The sequence below is a fragment of the Glossina fuscipes genome, unplaced genomic scaffold (assembly GCF_014805625.2).
Source record: "Glossina fuscipes isolate IAEA_lab_2018 unplaced genomic scaffold, Yale_Gfus_2 121, whole genome shotgun sequence".
NCBI lineage: Eukaryota > Metazoa > Arthropoda > Insecta > Diptera > Glossinidae > Glossina > Glossina fuscipes.
Genome location: NW_023998464.1, coordinates 8,568,802 through 8,587,270, shown reverse-complemented (window position 1 = coordinate 8,587,270; position 18,469 = coordinate 8,568,802). Strand labels below are relative to the sequence as shown.

General features: G+C 35.5%; 1 protein-coding gene across 1 annotated transcript; it reads right to left on the bottom strand.

The window, feature by feature from the left end:
* Positions 1-2,159: 2,159 nt before the first annotated feature.
* LOC119640571 lies at positions 2,160-3,095 on the bottom strand. Its single transcript, XM_038038700.1, has one exon. It carries the CDS (start codon positions 2,957-2,959, stop codon positions 2,423-2,425), a length of 537 nt encoding a protein of 178 aa, XP_037894628.1. The 5' UTR covers positions 2,960-3,095; the 3' UTR covers positions 2,160-2,422.
* Between the last annotated feature and the right edge of the window lie 15,374 nt (positions 3,096-18,469).

Genomic DNA, 18,469 nt, shown 5'->3' with positions numbered 1-18,469 from the left:
TACTAACTTGCTACAGCTGCGTTATACGAGTTGTAAAGATAGATAATACGGACCGAGAAAAACGCTTCATTACAGAAAAACGTTAAAAAAATGGTTCATCACAAGTTACATATAGTTTTCATTTTCAAGGATAACGCGTGTTTCTCATATCTGCCTTTCATAATTGCCCAGCTGGTATAATCATCTAAAATTTAATACAAATTTTCCTTAACGCAAATTAATTTTAATTTTCCTTACAAAAGCTTGTCAAGCATTACTTATTACTTATGTCAAGCATTTTAATCTGTACTTCCTCATGGCAGCCATTTAGGACCCCTTTTATTTAGTCTATACATTATTCTTCTTCCGTCGGCGATTAAATCCAGCCATATCTTAAAGTACGCTGACGACGTTAAACTGTTTTCTTCCTGCTTCTTGGAATCGCAATCGTATCAACTTCAAACTAACTTAAATAATTTGATTACATGGTGCTAAACAAATGGAAGAAGCTTTTTTTCTTAAGAAGGAAGTCATTCAGTACGGAGTATTTCATCGATTCACACAAGTTGGAAAACGTAGATTCGTTCATCGATTTAGGGGTTCTATTCGGTCAGAGATTACGTTTGAATTGAGCTTTCTTTAAATTAAACTAGGTATGCACTGGGTTTTATTAAACGATGGCCCAAGGAGCTTAATGATCCTTACATTACGAAAAGGCTATAGTGAGCTAGGCCCGACCAATACTTGGGTATGCTTCTGTTGTGTGGTATCGTTCCTACGGGTGATATGTAGATTCAATAGAATGCTTTCAAAAGCAATGACTGCTCTTTGCCGTTTGTCTCTTTGCCACCCTATGAAAATAAGTTACTTCTGTTACCCTCACCATCACTTGAGAAACGTATATTTATTCTTGGTGTTTCCTTTTTAATTAAGTTAATAAAGGCTACTATCGATTGGCCAGCATTATTTGGTAGGATAAACTTTAATGTCCCGAATACATTCTCTAGGAATTTTATCTTCATAAAGCTCGGTCAATGCAGATTTAATTGCGAACATTTCAATCTTTTCAGGATCCTTTGCAAAAATATAAATGATATCACTTACTTAATGTTAATATCGGATTCTTTACATTCTATCAAACCGACGATGGTTCATGCGCGCGATTTACCTATGTCGTATCTAAATTAACTTGCAATCTTAACATCTTATAATTATTGGGAAATTAAATGAATTTGTTTACCGTTATCGATTGCTAAGCTTTTGCAAGTTTGTAATGGCTTAGTCGTTCGCTCACAACTCTAATCTGTACCGGCTGCGGGTGTGCTTCTATACTGCAAGCTTTTTACCTTTTATTTATACATGAATGTTCTTCTTTTATGTTTTCCTCATTTCTTTTTTTATTTCCTTAATTCTCTTTATACACTTTGTACTAGCAAAAGATTGTAAGAATCAACTGAATTTAGGTGTTAATTTATTTTAGCTGAATTTCATGCGTAAATAAATAAGTAAATAAATACTGCTTTGGATTAATATTTTCGAGTTAATGATTCATCTACAATGAATGAATGAATAGTACATTGCTTGACTCGGACGGCCAGCATTCCTCGTCTCTTTGTTGGCATATATTACAATTTCCTTTTTTGTCCACTGTGCTGACGTATACGAAGCACTTTCGGAAAAGGTATGGAACATATCAAAAGTTTTTTTTGCCAACCTAATAATTTCAAATAGAATTCATAATTTTTCGGTTTTTCGGGTTTTCGGGTTTTGCCAGGTTGACTCTTCTAATGCGTAAGAAACCAGTAAAATGGTATAGAAAAAAAAAAAAGAAGAAGATTTAAAATGCATAAAGTTTGTGAACTTCTGTTATTCAATATTTCGTTTATTCGCTTACATGTCCGCCAAGTATCTATCTAATCAATTTACGTACATATAAGATCTCATTATTTAAGCTATCGTTAATAAGTTGTCTGCTACATCTCTACACGTTGATGTGTTCACATTTAAGAGTTCTGGATACATTTGAAGGCGTTAACGAAAAGAATTTGAAAGCGGGTGGTTAATTTAATTGTAACAAAGATAGTTGACGCAAACGACCTAGTAACGACGAGTAATGCATTTCAAAAAAAATTTTATTACAAAAATTATTATTCATCAATTAATGTAACATCACAATAGGTGGTTATAATTTAATTAAGGACGAAATAAGAAATAATGTATTTTGAGGGAAATCTTGTGTTTGTTTTACATGAATTTGGTGGCCCTTTAAGAATAAATTCTACATCTGTTTTAATATAAATAAATAAAAAGTTTTCAAATTTTATTTTTCTCAACCAAGTATAAGGAGAGAATACGAAGAAATATACATATTATTAAAAATCTGCGACCCTTAGGAGAGTTTTTTAAACTGGCACAGCGTTCTTCATTCATTCCGTCCTAGTTTTTAACCGCCAGTTAAGCCCTGAAGGTATATATTCATTATTTCCGGATTAGCGTGAATAAATTGTTGATGCCTTATGTAGGGTTGGACATTTGGAAGACGAACATTTCTCTCTTGTGGTGCTTTATATTTGTCAATTAGTTGTTGCTGGCATTTTTTTTGCCGTCTGGCAGCGGCGGCAGCACTGGTTGTAGGTTCATTTGAACTGTCCGTGGAAGCGTCCACATTTCCGGTTTTAGGGTCCCTGTCTGAAGTTTGTTCATTGACTAACTGAAATGCGGACACATCTGACGACAATGTTGTAGACGATGAAACACTCAATGATCCAAGCGTACGACGTTGATTTTCTATTGCTCGCTTGAGCTTATTGGTGTAGATATTTTCCATGGCTTTTTTGCACTGCACACAGACTCTTTCTTGCGGTCGGAAATGCGGTATAGCTTTCTTTATAAACGAAATATGTTTCGCATTTGTGATAAGCACTCCGGTACCGCGCAAGTTATGATTACCTAAGGCACAACGAATGCCTCGAGGTGCCATGGTGAAAATTTGTTTTTATTTTATTGTCTAGTTTCTATTATTTACTAATTTTTCTGTTAATTGACAAGCGTAGTTGGTATATTTATTATGAACAAAAAAGAAAGAAAAGAAGAAACCTGCAGGTAATCACCTATGAGCGGTTTTTGCCAAACAGCTAAATACAACAGCGAAATCTAAATTTCAGCTATGTGATTACCCACTGCGTCTTTTCAATTGGCAAAGCTTTACGGAAGTGAAGTTAGCCCACTGCAGCTGGCCCACATTTTAGCGAAGACAAAAATGTGGGCTAACTTCACTCTTGGGTTCTCATCTTTGCTAAGATAATTGATAATTGAATACTATAAAATCATTAGAAAAACTAAACAAAAATAGAAACACAAGCGTAACTGAAATAAGAAATTATACAGAAATGTTTTACGAAACTAAAAAAAAAATTTGTTCTTGTATTTACCATGTGCAGTGTTGGCGAAAAGTTGCAATATATAAAGTGTGTATAAAAAATTTTTAAGAAAGAAGCCATGCGCAGTTTTTTGACATGTCTTAAAGGACGCCAAAACTTATCAGAAAAACCTAACTTCGGTACCCTGGATAGGGGACATCACCTCGAAATTCGCCAAAAACCGGCTCTCTCCAGATACCCAAAACACTAAATTGGTGATAAAAAGTTTTTAAGAAATTTCCCTATCGTAGATTTTTGACATGTCTTAAAGGTCGCTAAAACCTATCAGAAAAGCCTAACTTCGTTATCCTTGATAGGGGACATCACCTCGAAATTTTCTGATGAATTCCGTAGTTTTAATTCACTTACTGCGTCTGAGTTCGATTTTACCTGTTAATATCTCTATAATGAAACGCGTTTTTTTGCGTTTGCATCGCGTTTCCCGACAATTTCAACAGAGGTGTCTTTTGTTTTGCTGACGGCTTTACCCCGCCATGTTACACAGTTGAATGGCTTTACCATTTAACCATTTAACAGAGCTGCCATTTTTGGACTATTTTTTTATTTATTGCAAGCAACTCTGTACTCTGCACTCTGTACTGTAAAGGTCCAACTGCTAAATGCGAAACCGTCGGCAAAACAAAGAAAAAGGAAAAGTAGTGAAAGGTAAGTAGTGAAAGTGAAAACTTTAGGATATTTAGTATCTAATGTTTCTTTATTTTTTATTAATAAATCTATGTTTCCATATAAAATTTCTTAATTTCTTTAATTTTACAAGTTAGCCTAAAATTAGACCGCCATAATTTTTAAACAAAGCCCTCGCTAAATTCCCTGTTAAAAGGCAAAGTGCAGAGTTTCTTATAAAAATAGTCTAAAAATAGCAGCTCTGTTAAATGGTTAAAAGCCCAACTTAACAACTTAAATGGTAAATCTAGAGGAGATGATAGAAAAGCAAAAGCGACCAAGTCAAGGAAAAAGAATCGGAAACAATCAGGAAACCAGCAAAAAGAATAACAATTTCTTTTAAATATATTTTTAAATATATTAATAAAGCTATTTTAAATATATAATAAAGCTATTATATAAATGAAGCTATTTATATTTAAATATAAATTACATAAATTAATACACAGCAACAGGAAAGACCAGTTTGTTTTTCCCAATGACAAATCAAAGCGGTTAAAAAAGTGTTTGTTGCTATAAGCGCCAACTAGACGATGGGTTACAATTTTGGTCACACGTTGCGTTATTGTTTATTAATTAATGTTAAGGACTGAAGTTGGAGGCTGACATTAAACATCAATCAATGGTATGAATTTTCATAATACCTGAATTTCTGAATAAAAATGGTAAAGGCTTTGTTTTAGTTGTTGCCACTTGTAAGGATGTTTACACTTTCGATATTCTAGCTCCAAGCAATGCTTTTTACGATTTCGCTTACATTTTAGAGTCGGAATGGCCCCGCAAAGCTTTGTATAATAGTGATAAGGAATTGGAATATTTGAAACATTTTAAATTTGCCGGAATTTTCGATACTTTTGTTGCTTACAGTAATGGTGCATTTGAAGTGCAACAAATGCTTTCAACAAATATGGCCGGATTTGAGCATATAAAACTGAGTGGTAATTGGAAAAATAAACTTGAACCAACATCGATCCAACTTCGAAAGGAAATAATTACGTAAGCATCGCATTAAAAATGTGTGCTTATAAGTCATCGCTGTAACTTAAGTTGTTTGCATTTATTAATTAGAGAAGCTATATTCGGTTTGGGTCGAATAGTCCGTTCAAAAGACAGAGGCTTTCGATTGTTATAGAGAAATGAATAATGTTATTACTTTCCGATTTTTTGTAAAAAAATTTTAAGGATAAAAACAACAAAATTGTTAAGAAATAAACAAAATTAAAATTATAACTATTTTAATGAAGCTCTAATCCATCCCTATTAAAGAAACCAAGAAACAGTATACGTTGATTGAAATTTTTAGATAATATGATGTGTTTGCGTTAATTTTGATAGTTCTTTCACCTGAAAAAGGCATTTATTAAGAAAACTTGCAATATACATTGATCAAAATATTTACATAATTTTGAACAATATCTTACACATTTCTTGCAACATGGCGACATCGTGTCGAAAGAACTTATATTGACTTGGCAGCGATCCAATCGTCGACCAATTTTCGCACTTCTTTAAATTTTGCGGACCCGGTGGGCAAACCATGTTGCAACGATCTGAATAAGTGGTAATCCGGAGGCGACAGGTCTGGTGAGTGCGTGGTAAATCTGTCCAGTCGAGCGGCAACAGATGACATTTTCTAGGTAGCCATTTTTCGTCCTTTCGGATCGTTCACAACGCATATAAACGTCTACAAACAATTGCTTCATTAATTATTAAGTTTTTCGAAAGTTCTTTCAGAGTTTGAGATGGGGTTTTGTCCAATAACTCGCGCAATTCATTGTTTTTGAGCTCTTTTGGTTCCACAGGCTGTTTTGTGTCACTGACATCAAAATCGCCAATCGTTGAACTCAAAATTGACAATAGGGATATGATGGAGCTTAAGGAATATTTACGCCAAATTCTTCCTTTCTTCATTCCTGCAACTGTGACGACTCACAAAACTTACCCGGCAAATTGTCGAGCTTCCGTAGATCTGGTGCTAGAGGCGATCAAAAAAAAAGACCACATTTATTAAGACAAAAAATATGATTAATGTATGCTAATTAATCGGTTAGAAGTTTCAAAATCTCTTTTTAATTTTATATATTGTTATATTTATGATCTAAAATTACGTCATGGGGCCACATTTTATGTCTTGTCTGATGGTATCCGTTACGCTTAGTAATAAGCTGATAATGTTGCTTCCAGCACCAAGGGTATATCGAGGAAGGCACATAGAGCCGGCGAAATGAGACTTAGAACAACGGAGAGAATCCGGTCCTTGTGGATGCCCGCGCAAACTTCAGATATCTTTGTGGAATAAGTGGAATAAGGTATTACAAATCAGACTTTTGAAAATGATTTTTTTAAAAAGAATTGAGAAAAATCGATTTGAAAGAAAAGGCATTGGGCGGGGTTTGCTGAAGGAGGTAAATATAGCAAAGGAATCCCTTAAAAGTAAGGATATAGTCCGTGATGTTGACGAAGTTTGTGCAAATCCGACTAATGAAAATTAGTGGCAAATGGAATCTTGCATAATATAAGTACACAGCAGTATTTGAATTGGTAGAGTCATTTACTAAGTTACGTTCGTCTGTCAGATATTCGGTGTCCGTCGTTAAATAAGAATGTAAATCATAGTATATTTGATGGAATTATTAACCGCTATTTAAATATGCAAATAAATTATTTTTGAGAATTGGACGCATCCAAAAAGAAAATCAATAAAAAACAAATAAGTTCCAATTGAGCGATGAAGAGACTATGATCACGGCAATACCAACCTTATCTGTATGTATTTAATAGCTGTGGGCGGGGTCTCTATTCCAATTTGCAAGACGAAAAAAAAGTTTACAATATATGCAATGCTCCTCGTACTGTGAATAGCGAGTTTTTTTTATTCTTGTAATATTTAATTGTCTTATTAAACCACGGGGCACATCCGCTTCGAGGTCGACACTGCTTGATCGGAACAGATGCAGCAAGAGCTAGATTTAATTTTATTTATTTATTTATTTATTCTACTTATACTAGTAGAGTTCAATTGACTCTTAAAATAAATCTTAAATTAATTAATATTAAAACTTAGTATAGGTACAATAAAACAATGAGAAAAAAAAGAAAAAAAGCATGTACACAACAAGCATAGAGCCACATCCACAACCGGTACAGGACCAAATTAAAAGTGACTCAAGTTGCTTGTTAGCTACATGCAACGCTCATTTCGGTGGCGAAAGAGGTCTGGTTCAAATATGGGCCTCTTTTATTAAAGAGTTACGTTTTCTGCGGGACAATTCCAGGGTAAGTACACTTTGAAATATATATTTCTGTAGTCTAAAAGTATTGTTTGCACCTTATTCTAAAGAACAGAGATTTATTAGATATAGCTTTTCGAAAATTTGCGTCAGGCATTCAATAAACTTTGCCTTGCCTGTCTCTCTATCTTTCTGTTACTCGTTGTTAAAAAAATTGAGGATTGAAATGAAGTCGAAACTTCGTCTATAAATTTCTTATTCATAACCACAGATCAAGTTTGAGAGCAGAGATGATCTGTCCATAATGGTTTCGAAGTAATCCACAATTAGCTAGCTTGTACGGTAGATATTAATTCAAAATTTGTGCAAATAATTCGAAGAAGCTTCTAAAAATCAAGAAGAAGGCACTAAAACAACAACTTTTATGTATATTTTTTTCGTTATAAATACTTTTAGACAAGTCTTCTTAACTTATCGAAATATATCTGTATCTAACGGCACAGATTAGAAAGTTCTTTGACCAGTAGTATAGATTGAAGTTGATCACATTTCATTTCTTTAGCGTAGTCAAATGCGACACTAGTTCATTAGTTGCAAATCTACTCTGGTTAAGTTTGGCGAGTGTTCACGCCAAATTTGGCTGTGAAACTTAAGAATAAACAAAACGTACATCAAAACACCATGTGTGAAATTGTTCATTCCTCTCTAATCATTCAGTAAACCGAAATCCAAGGGTCCAAGGGTCGAGAGCGCCCAGCTTCCTCACTGCCAAATGTCAGGCACGCATGCATTTAATATATTATCGAGAGCATCTCGCAATTGCTCGCTAATGATGATAGTGCCTTCTATTGCCAATAAAAGGTCCTTCAGAATAGCTCTTACCAACATTATGATCTAAATAAGATATCAAGTCGCTGCCAAATTTTTCTTCTTTCTTAAAAGAGGAAGTGTTCCCCACTTACCCTTTGCATACGATCGTTTTCTTGTCTGTGAAATATATTCATCGAGCTGAGAGCTCCCATGTATTTCAGACGCTCTTTCATTTCAAAGAGATCATATGATATTTGTAGCCTTTGATTTCTTTAACCATACGAGCTACTTTTTCTTCACGAGTCTCGCCGCCATCACTAGAAGACTCTAGTTTAAGAGAGTAAAAGAATGTGCTTATTCAATTTAAATCTTATTTAATTGAAACAGTTAAACAATTAAAACAAACAATCTATTAACTGAGATATACATTTTTTTGATTTCGATTTTGGCTCGCGACTTTGATTTTGGATTACAGTAAAAACAATAAACATTTAAAAAAATTGAGCGCAAAAAACATCAATGTTGTTTGAAAATGCAAAGCTGTATATAATTTCATATATAATCAGTCAGCTTTGAGAAATCACCGAGAAAGCAATTCATAATATGTAGTCATTAGAAGGAAAATTTAATGTGCGCACATACTACGTTTTATCGCTCTTTTCATCAAACGTTCAAACGTTAGACGATTCTCAAATGCATCAAAATCAATGAAAATTCATATCTCAGTCCTACAATGCAAAATATAATTTAAATTGTCCCTCAAAGCTAACCTTTTGGCTGTATAGCGACTATACGCTTCTAGTCGTGTTAATCTGATAAGTCCGCATTCGAATGAAAACCATGTACTTGCGGCGGATCTATGTTAGGCGACTTCTCGATAGTTGCCAAGTAAGCCTCTTGTTCTTTAAAACTAAATATCTTATAGCCTTTATAGAATTCGAAGGCTTCATCGAAAAGCTGATCATGAAACCAAACGCGAGCAAAAGTGTGTAAGCGTTTGTCATAATCATCAGTTACGCGACCCCTATACTGTACCTCTCCTAGCATATGCCCTACCGTGGTCCAGCTGATACCTTTTCCTCTTTCTAAATCATCTTTTTGACTTTGTACAAATAAGCAACTGGCATACCAATCAGCGGAGTTGAATTCTTATGGAATCTTCTAACGAAGAGGACCAAATTTTCGACGCTCTTGCACACCAGAGTGCAAAAAGAATATTGCGAACACCAAAGGATGGTCAAAGGCCGACTGAGAATAGTCTGGAAAATCCTGAGGCAAATTGGAGTAAGTTCTCTTCAGACCAGCGCGGATACGTGCTGGAGATTCATTAGTGAATTTTAAAAACATTTTCAGCGAAGTGATCGAGAAAGAATCACGAGGTTCCGTTGTAATCCAAACACGAAAGTTTTTGCTAAAAGCAGATTTCTCGCCACGTTCCAAGTCCAATAAGAGTAACGTAGGTCCATTCATATAGTCCAAGCCCAAATGACAATTTTGAAGCAAAACCCAACCTCCATCTTCCAAGCAATTTGAAACTAATTTACGAGCGTGTATTTCTTGACCTTGTTTAGAAAACATATTATTGGCATGAGAGGTTTGCTCTCTTCTAAAAGTCCGTCGTACTGCAATGAATTGCTTGCCAAAGAGTTTAATGAATTTTCTTTGCCAATTAAACCAATGAGCGAAGTATCTAAAGCATTGAACTCCAATGAAGAATGCGCGGAAGGAGAGCTAATTAAATTATTTTAAGTATTGGAAGCGTTTTTACCACTGACATTTAAGAGTAGGTGATGGGAACTGCACGCCTGTTGAAATGAGCTCCAACTCTTAATATCCACATCGATCGACAGAGTTCGAGTTTTGACTGGTGGCGGCTTTTGATTGTTTGAACTGTTAATCCAATTTAGTAGGCGTGTTAGCGTAAACAATTGAAGGTAAAGTGGACTATGAAATATATTATTTTATATATATGTATATTTATCAAATAAATATTCATTGTTATTACTGCGCCAATAATTGCTGGCTCTGCTACTTTTGTGTTATTATATTTTTATTTTCGTAATACCGATACGTGCACTTAAAATACAGAAATTTATTGAAACGCAGACGATGGAAAAGCCGGCAGCTATACTGCTGCCAGCGCCTACTCATATGACATACTTTCGCGAAATAGTGGTTTGGAAACCTGTAATGTTTTTCCGATGTATTCACAGAGCATGGCCGATTTTTCCCGTTTTTCATTTTCATTGGGCTGTGCAGAACAGGTTCAAGCACAAAGTTCTTTACACGAGCCTTAATAAAGTTAATGGTTAGCTTTGCGTCCTCTCGCGTCTGCGACGTAATCAAAATCATTTTATCGGCAATTGAAGATATTAGCGTGAAGGCAGTAAGTATACATGCATATGCATTAGAGCCTCATCTAGGAATGCAGATATATTAGACGAATAGAAGGATTTGTGAAGGAATATAGTTACTATTTTTCATTTATATGTTCAAAAAGATTGCAAGATTGCGATGCAAGCCGCCAAATTCATCAAAAGACTAAGCTTCTGAAGGGATCACGATGAAAGTTACACTATAATCTTATATATTTTTTTCTATATATATGATCAATTGCAAAGGGGAAGTCGCCTAAACGTGTAATACGGACGACAGAAAGCAGTGTAGTGCTCAATCGGTAAGCGTCGATGGAAGTGTCGTAGGCAAGGACCTTAGCCTTTGTGTTCCTTTATACGTACTTAGGAAATATGAGGCGACCACCTTCAGAAGCAGCTTCACCGATCGGGCCGAAACCACCTCCATAAACGATTCCAATAATCACTACAGTTATAACAGTCCAAAACATAACAAAAACTTGCCAAGCGTCAGTGTAAACAACGGATTTTATGGCACCCTGCAGATGCATATGGGGATGATGTTAGTACTATTCGCGACCAATTACTGCAAACATTCAAAGAACTTACAACAAGAGTATACGCGACACATAACGCACACATTATCGTACTAACAATGGTTACATGAACACCAGTTACTAAAACTGAGGAAAAGAAATGGAATGAAAACTTGTCAGGTCACGATATAATTGATTACCTTGCTGGAAAGTTATAGATGGAACATGGACAACCATCGGTAGGAAGAATATCTATAAATAGAAAATCAAACAAGTTGAAATGTTGCAATGCGTTGAGGTCAACTATTTAATATTCTATCTAGACCACTTCACAAAGACTTTCTCAAAGTACAGAAAAATGCTTCCATTTAAACCATTTCCGATTCGATTTGTCCTAGAACGAAAACACGTCAGTCTTCGAGTTGTCATCGAAATAATTAAAGTTGAACATAAAACGAACATCAATCGATTGGTATCGGTCGGAAGGACAGACAATCAGGCTTTAATTCAGATTTACAGATGTCTCAAGTCATTTGAGATGTCGCATAGGTCCGTCCAAAGTAACATATTTGCTACTAAAAGCCCGTATGTAAATGATGAAAAATAATATAGAATCGAATTTGACATAGATGGGAGCTGTGATCGCCGCCATTTCCCTATTCTCCGTTTTTCTTTTCCAAATAAATGTATATTGAAATTATGTATATGTGTATATATATATGTAAATATTTTGGATGACGTCTTTAGTAAAGATAGGCGACGTTATCGCAACTACGTCAAGCATAAGGCAGCTGCTGTGAAGGGCCAACATGATAATTACGGCTTCGCCGTTCATCGCAACAAAACACTCTACGTTAGGGGTAAAATATTACCTATCGTATAGATTAGGGCAATTTTGTGTGTGCATTTATAAATTTCTAATAATTCTCTGACGATTTAACCTGATAACAATTAAGGGGCCAAATTTGTTCAAGAGTTACGCGAGCAAGAAAAGTGTAAACTTATGCATTGTGCCGAACCTATTAGATGTAAAATTAAGTTGAATACGTTCTCACCTCGTCCAATTTTTATTTTCTCAGTTGTATGAAATTTTTATTTTCTCAGTTGTTTAGAATTTGTATACAAATTATTGAGAATATATACGCTTAATCTCGCATCGATGGATTTTTTACAAAGACCTGTTGAATTATTGAGTACGAATATGCGCTTATTCTCAAAAGTCCCGCAATACATGTAAAATGATTGAGAATTGTAAACAATCGTATTCAAACATTCTCAATAGTAAGGAATTTTTATTTTCGCAGTTGTTTTGAATTTGTGTACAAATTATTGAGAATATATTTGCCTGAAGGCGGCAATTTGTTCCAATCGAATGTAAAGGAATTAATGTCCCTTTGCCTAACGCTAGATTTGTAGCGCAGCTATGAAATTGACTGGCCCGTGTCTTTAAAATCAAAAATTCTGTATATGGAAGTGGATACTTTCAGATTTTATGTATTCGTTTTGAATGATGTAATGCAGAAAATGCGTATATCTACTTCTTTCCCCGTCCACTTTGTTATTTCTTGATGCGGTGTACCTGCTACCTATTATTATTATTATTATTATTTTAATTTTAGACTAATGAAATGAATTCTTAGACTAAAAAAAAGACATTGAGCACTAGCAACACAGGCTATCGGCTCTAATTTAAATAAATGGATATTAGATAGTGAACTTAGTAGTATTAAAAAAGTAATATATTGAATTGATATTCTGTTCTGAAGCTGATTGTAGAATGTTCAAAGGGTTAATCGTTCCAAATGCAATACTTCTAGCCGAGGAAAAGTTGAGGCAATCGCAGAGAATGTGCTTTATAGTAAGAGTGTAACGGCCGCGAACAAACCTCGGGTAGGGTGTCTGTCGGTCTGTATCAACCGCAAGTATCGGAATAACGGCATGTCGTTAGACAAAATCATGCGATTTTGTGGTACCGCTAATAAATCGCATGATCTTGCGGTATATGTTTATTTTATTCTTTTCTGTTTTCCTTACTTACAAGTACAGGCAAAAATCGTATGATTTTGCGGTATCTTTGCTTGCTTTTGCAAGTACAGGCAGAATCGTATGATTTTGCGGTACTCCTTTTTTTTCCTTTTGCTCTTGCAAGCATAGGCAAAATCGTATGATTTTGCGGGATCTATGCTTGCTCTTGTGAGAGTAGCGGCAAGCCGTTATAGAGAGAGCAACAGGAAGAAGAAGAGGGAAATTGAGTAAGAAGGAGAAGTCTGTCTGCGTTTTAAAATTTAAGTCAGAGGGGATAGTTTTAAGTTGAGTTTAGTTCTAGGGCAGTTGGGTTCTGAGAATTGAAGTGTGAGCGTCAATAAGTGCTCTTGCTATTGTTTTTTGATTATATATTACTTAAAAAAATTTTAACCTAACAGACATTAAAATAGAATTGTGAGAATGAATGAATAAATATGGAAATATGAAATCAATCTATCTAGAGAACAAAAGCAAAAATAAGAATCGTTGGTATGATTAAAAAATAAAAAGATCAAAAAAAAGGTGCAATCGAGATCGATCGAGAAATATCAATAGACAAAAAACCACATAAGGCAGCTTGAACGGTTCGTTAGCGTTTTTCCTAAAATCGCGTTCGAGCGAAATCCAAGTGTACGTTTAATGAAGGAAAATATCCTAATTTTATATTGAGTGACATTTAACAGAAAAATTCATCCAAATTCTGGATCTGATAATAATAACAAAAGTCGTGTACTTGTCACATTTTGATAATCAATTCGATAATTCTTTTATTTGAATATCAAAAAAAAAAAGGAGGAATATAAAAGCAAAATTCTATAACAGCCTTTTTGTTCCTAAAACGAGGAAGGAGAAAAATAAAGAGGAATAAAGAAAAAAAGAATTGATAATTAAATCTCAAAAGACAAAAAACTACATAAGGCAAACAAATAAGAAAAACGCAGTACAAAGTCAGAATATGGTGTGTTTTTAATTCTTAAGCGGTAAAATTGCCTTCAACAATAAGGAAGTGAAGAGTTGAGTGTGTTAGTAGAATGTACCAAGCAAAGCGCATCGCGTTCGTGTAGGAGCACATTATGTTTAAATATTAATGACAGTATGCGTACGAAAACAAAAAAAAAAAAAGTAGGAAAAATAATTGAAACAAAAATATAACTATGTAAATAACATAAAATTATGGAAATTTTGTACAAAGAATACGTGAACTTCATGTTACAATAGCTTTGAAAGAAGAAAATTGTTAATATTGAAATATTTAAAAAGCAAGAGAATTATCACAAGAGACATCAACATTAATATATGAGTTAAGTTAGAGAAACATTCGGCGAAATTTTCAGGAATTGATATACTATGCAAATTTGATAAAAGAGGGAAAAGGTGTGAATGTTATAATTTGAGAAGTGAAGAGTTTCAAGCATTAATTTTGACTCCTGTTGCAATACAATAAAAGAAATATTTAAACCCCATGTGTACTTTTATGCTTTTAAAGATTGTTAAATTAGCCTATAATTTTGGGTGTGAGAAGAAAAAACAAATAGTAACCATAATAATAATAATTACTACCGTAACTTGGAATAGAATTTGTTATTTAAATTTCAAAGTGAAGGCAAAAAATATACAAACATTTTATCTATTAACTATGAAATAAATGGAACGTCTTTCAGTGGAGTTGAAGATTGCTTTTCTTAAGATCGTACCCGTGGTATTACTTGTGGCCACTAAGGGCGACTGAACGCCGCCAGCTTGAGTAAACAAAATTGGCCTCTGACAGTCATTTTTCATCGGCAGAAATACGCGGCTTCTCAGTAGCAGCTGCCGCGGCCGACACTGCACCGACGCCGATGCTTGTATTGTAAGTTATTTTTAGTCTATTTAATTTTGTTGTCCCCGATGAGTGGCTAAGCGCGAGCTGCCCCCGCTGGGGCTGAGACGAAGGGGTGTGCATATGGTGGCTATGTAGGGCCGACGCTAGACGACGACCGACTGACTCACCGTGGACAGACAGACAGCAGACAACCGACGGGACTTTTCCTTTTATTTTATTTTTATTTCTTTGTCAGAGAACCACAAATACTCAGCCGGCAAGGAAAGCAAAGAGTCTCATGACAAGAGTTTGTCCACAATAGCAGATTGGGGAAGAAGATTTCTTCAGGATCCATTGGTGAGTTGCAATTGTATGACCAAGGCGAATTCTCGAGAATGTTTGGGTCTTGCTTTTCTCAACGTTTGTTGGATATAAAGGTGGAGTTAATTAAGGGTTAATAAAAGAGTAGTATTGATGATGGTGTTGTAAATTTCCTTCTGTAATTTTCTCTTTAGCTTTTCTTCCAATGTATCTTTGAAGATCCAATTTTTCCATGACATCATCCATAATTAGAGGAGCAGAAGCACCATACTTTGCCGCTAAATCCGCTTGCTCATTTCCCAGTAAACCGATGTGACTTGGTACCCATAACATTTTAATTTTTCCGTCGGGTGTAGTAATTATATTCCTTAATTTGTTGATGGTGCTCCATCTCGAAGTCGAAGGATTCCGAACAGCTTGTAATACAGACAAACTGTCGGTAACAAGAACGGTTTTGAGTTTGTTTTTATGGGCAAGGTTGGCAGCGTGAAGGATAGCTCTGGCTTCCGTTGTAAAAGTTGAAGTACTTTCGTGAAATATGTGGTTGAGAAGAACCCGTCCTGTAGCATCTACCACCGCACAAGCAGGAGGCAGACCAGGAGATTTTGAGCCGTCTGTGTACAAAAGATTCCAACCAGTACTGTCCAATACTTGGGTTTTTTCAGCTATTAGATTCCTGAAGACGTAATTTGGAGTATCTTCTTTCTTGCGCATAGACAGTGAGATGTCAAAAGAGCAGTCTTTCAAAATCCAGGGAGGTTTAACACCAAAAGAGCGAGAAATTTTTAAGGGAATGTTCAATTCCTTTGCGATGCACAAACAACGGTCAATTGCAGATGGTGACTTTGGAATTTTCTTCGCAATAATAATCTTTCTTACGTCATCACCGAGAATGGATTTTTTTGAATTAAGAAGCTTGGGGACTATTTTAGCTTTTAACTCATACAGTCTATTTTCTAAGGTTGGGAGACCAGTTTCAATTGTAATATTAATTATCAGCGTCGTCCGAAAAACATAACAACTTGCTCTGACGGCTTGGTGATAGACCGGTTTAAGGATGTGGATATTAGATTTGCAGCTATTGCCATAAATTATCAAAGCATAGTCAATCTTGCTTAACACAAGCATTTTTGTAAGATAAGCAATAGTGTTAATATGCGCATGGCTTCTCCAAGCAACGTACTGTACGAAATTTACCCTTGTTAAAAGGGAGTTTTTTAACCGGAGACAGCGTGCTTTCCAACGATAATTGTTGGAAAACGTGAGCCCGAGAACATGGAGCGTCTGCACAGTTAGTACTGGTAGGTCGTTAATATGCATCAGTAGGTTTCCTGCATCGCACATTTGTTTTCGACATATGTGCATTTTTTTTGATTTTTGTATAGAAATTTTAGCTCCTGACGAGTTTGCCCATGCGGAGATTTCTCGTCCAATAGATTCGAGGATGTTGATTGCTTTCGTGTTGTCTTTTTCTTTTGTAAAAATGTATACATCGTCCGCGTAGAGACAATGTTCCACTCTTGGTACACGGCAAAGAATTTTGCTAATTTCGTTGAAAGCGATCTGGAAAAGCATGACAGAGAGAGGAGATCCTTGCGGGATGCCATTCTTTAGCGGAAAGGAATCAGAAAGATGATTGTTGATTCTAACTTTGAACCGTCGATGCGACATGAATGATTTGATGTAGTTGAAGATTTTGGGTCCAACATTCCATGATTTCAAGAGTCTTAAGATAACATGAAGACCAACTCTGTCAAATGCTTTTTCGAAATCAATTGAGAGAATTGTTACGTGATTTCGTTCGGAAATTGCTTTGCTTGTGAAATAATCAATATGTAACAGAGCGTCGATGCACCCTCTATCCTGCTTGAAACCAACTTGTTGCTTTGTTATCAGGTTCTTGGACTCAAGAAACCAAGATAATCTAGATGCCATAATCTTCTCTAAAACCTTAGAGAGGCAAGATAAAAGAGAAATTGGGCGATAATCTGATGCGATGGAGACATTTTTTGACCTTGGAATTGGAACAACTGTTGCCAGTTTCCACATGTAGGGTATATGGCCAGTCATAAATACCGTATTATATAGGTCCAGCAATTTCTTTTTACTAGACTTAGACATAGCACTGATCATTTGGTATGAGATGCGGTCTAGACCAGGTGTCTTCCCCTTCAAATTGGACAGACAACTTCCAAGTGCTGAGGTAGATACGCAATTTTCCAGGAACATGGCACATCTTTTGATATTATTTGAAAGAGATATTGGAGTCCTTTTATTTTCAATGAAAGCACTGGAGAAGTTGCTGTCAGAGGAGTATTCGCACCACACTTTTCCAAAGTAATTAGAAATCTCATCTGCGTCAGTTAGAGGAGTGCAGATGGCAGAAATTTCGTTCAGGTTTGAAGTCTCATTAAGTCTGTTGATTTTGTTCCAGACAACTTTCATTGATGTATTTCTGTGAATTCGTCTCGAGAAAAGTTCGAAACTAAGTGCCTTTGATTTCCGTAATTCCTTCCTGAATAGAGCATTGGCCTTTTTGTATAATAACAAGTGATTCTGATCAGGACATCTCTTAAAGCGGTGCCATAGATCCATTTTATTTTTCCTCAAAAACGAAAGCGTGTCGTTCCACCAAGGAACCCTAGCTCGTTTAAAAGAGGTGTTGGATTGAGGAATAGAAAGATGAGCAGCCGTGCGAATCGCTTTAGACATAATAGCAGCATCATGGTTGCAGTTTCCGTTAAATGGCTTTGAATTCAAAAATGACTCCACCTGTTTGGAGTAATTGATCCAATCCGCTTTATCTAGGAGGAATTTGGCCTGTTTTGCTGGAGTAGCAGAGGACGTTGAAAGTTTAAGATCGATTATGATTGGAAAGTGATCACTATTACATAATAGATCATCAGAAATAGACCAGGACACCAAAGGAAGAAGTGATGGAGAGCAACATGTTAAATCAATATGTGAAAAAGTATGATGAGTTGAGAAGTGCGTTGGTTTTCCATCATTTAAAACGCAAAGGTTGCTTTGAAAAAGGCCTTTTCTAAAACAGTACCGCGAGTGTTGTTCACTGTTGAGCCCCAAATGGTATTCCAGCTGTTGAAATCGCCGCATATAATTAATGGGGGGGAAAGTGCGGAGAATAAACTGTAGAGTTCTTGCTGAGAAAACGATTGCGAAGGTGGAATATAGAGCGAAAGCACTGTAAATTTTATATTTAACATAATTTGTATCGCTGCGGCTTGTATATTTGAGCTTAAATTTATGCGTTTGTGAGGTATACTTGATTTTATAAAAATACCTACTCCTT

What these genes read in the sequence shown, in the direction of transcription:
- LOC119640571 (XM_038038700.1), bottom strand. Translation starts at nt 2,959, where the DNA reads ATGGCACCTCGAGGCATTCGTTGTGCCTTAGGTAATCATAACTTGCGC.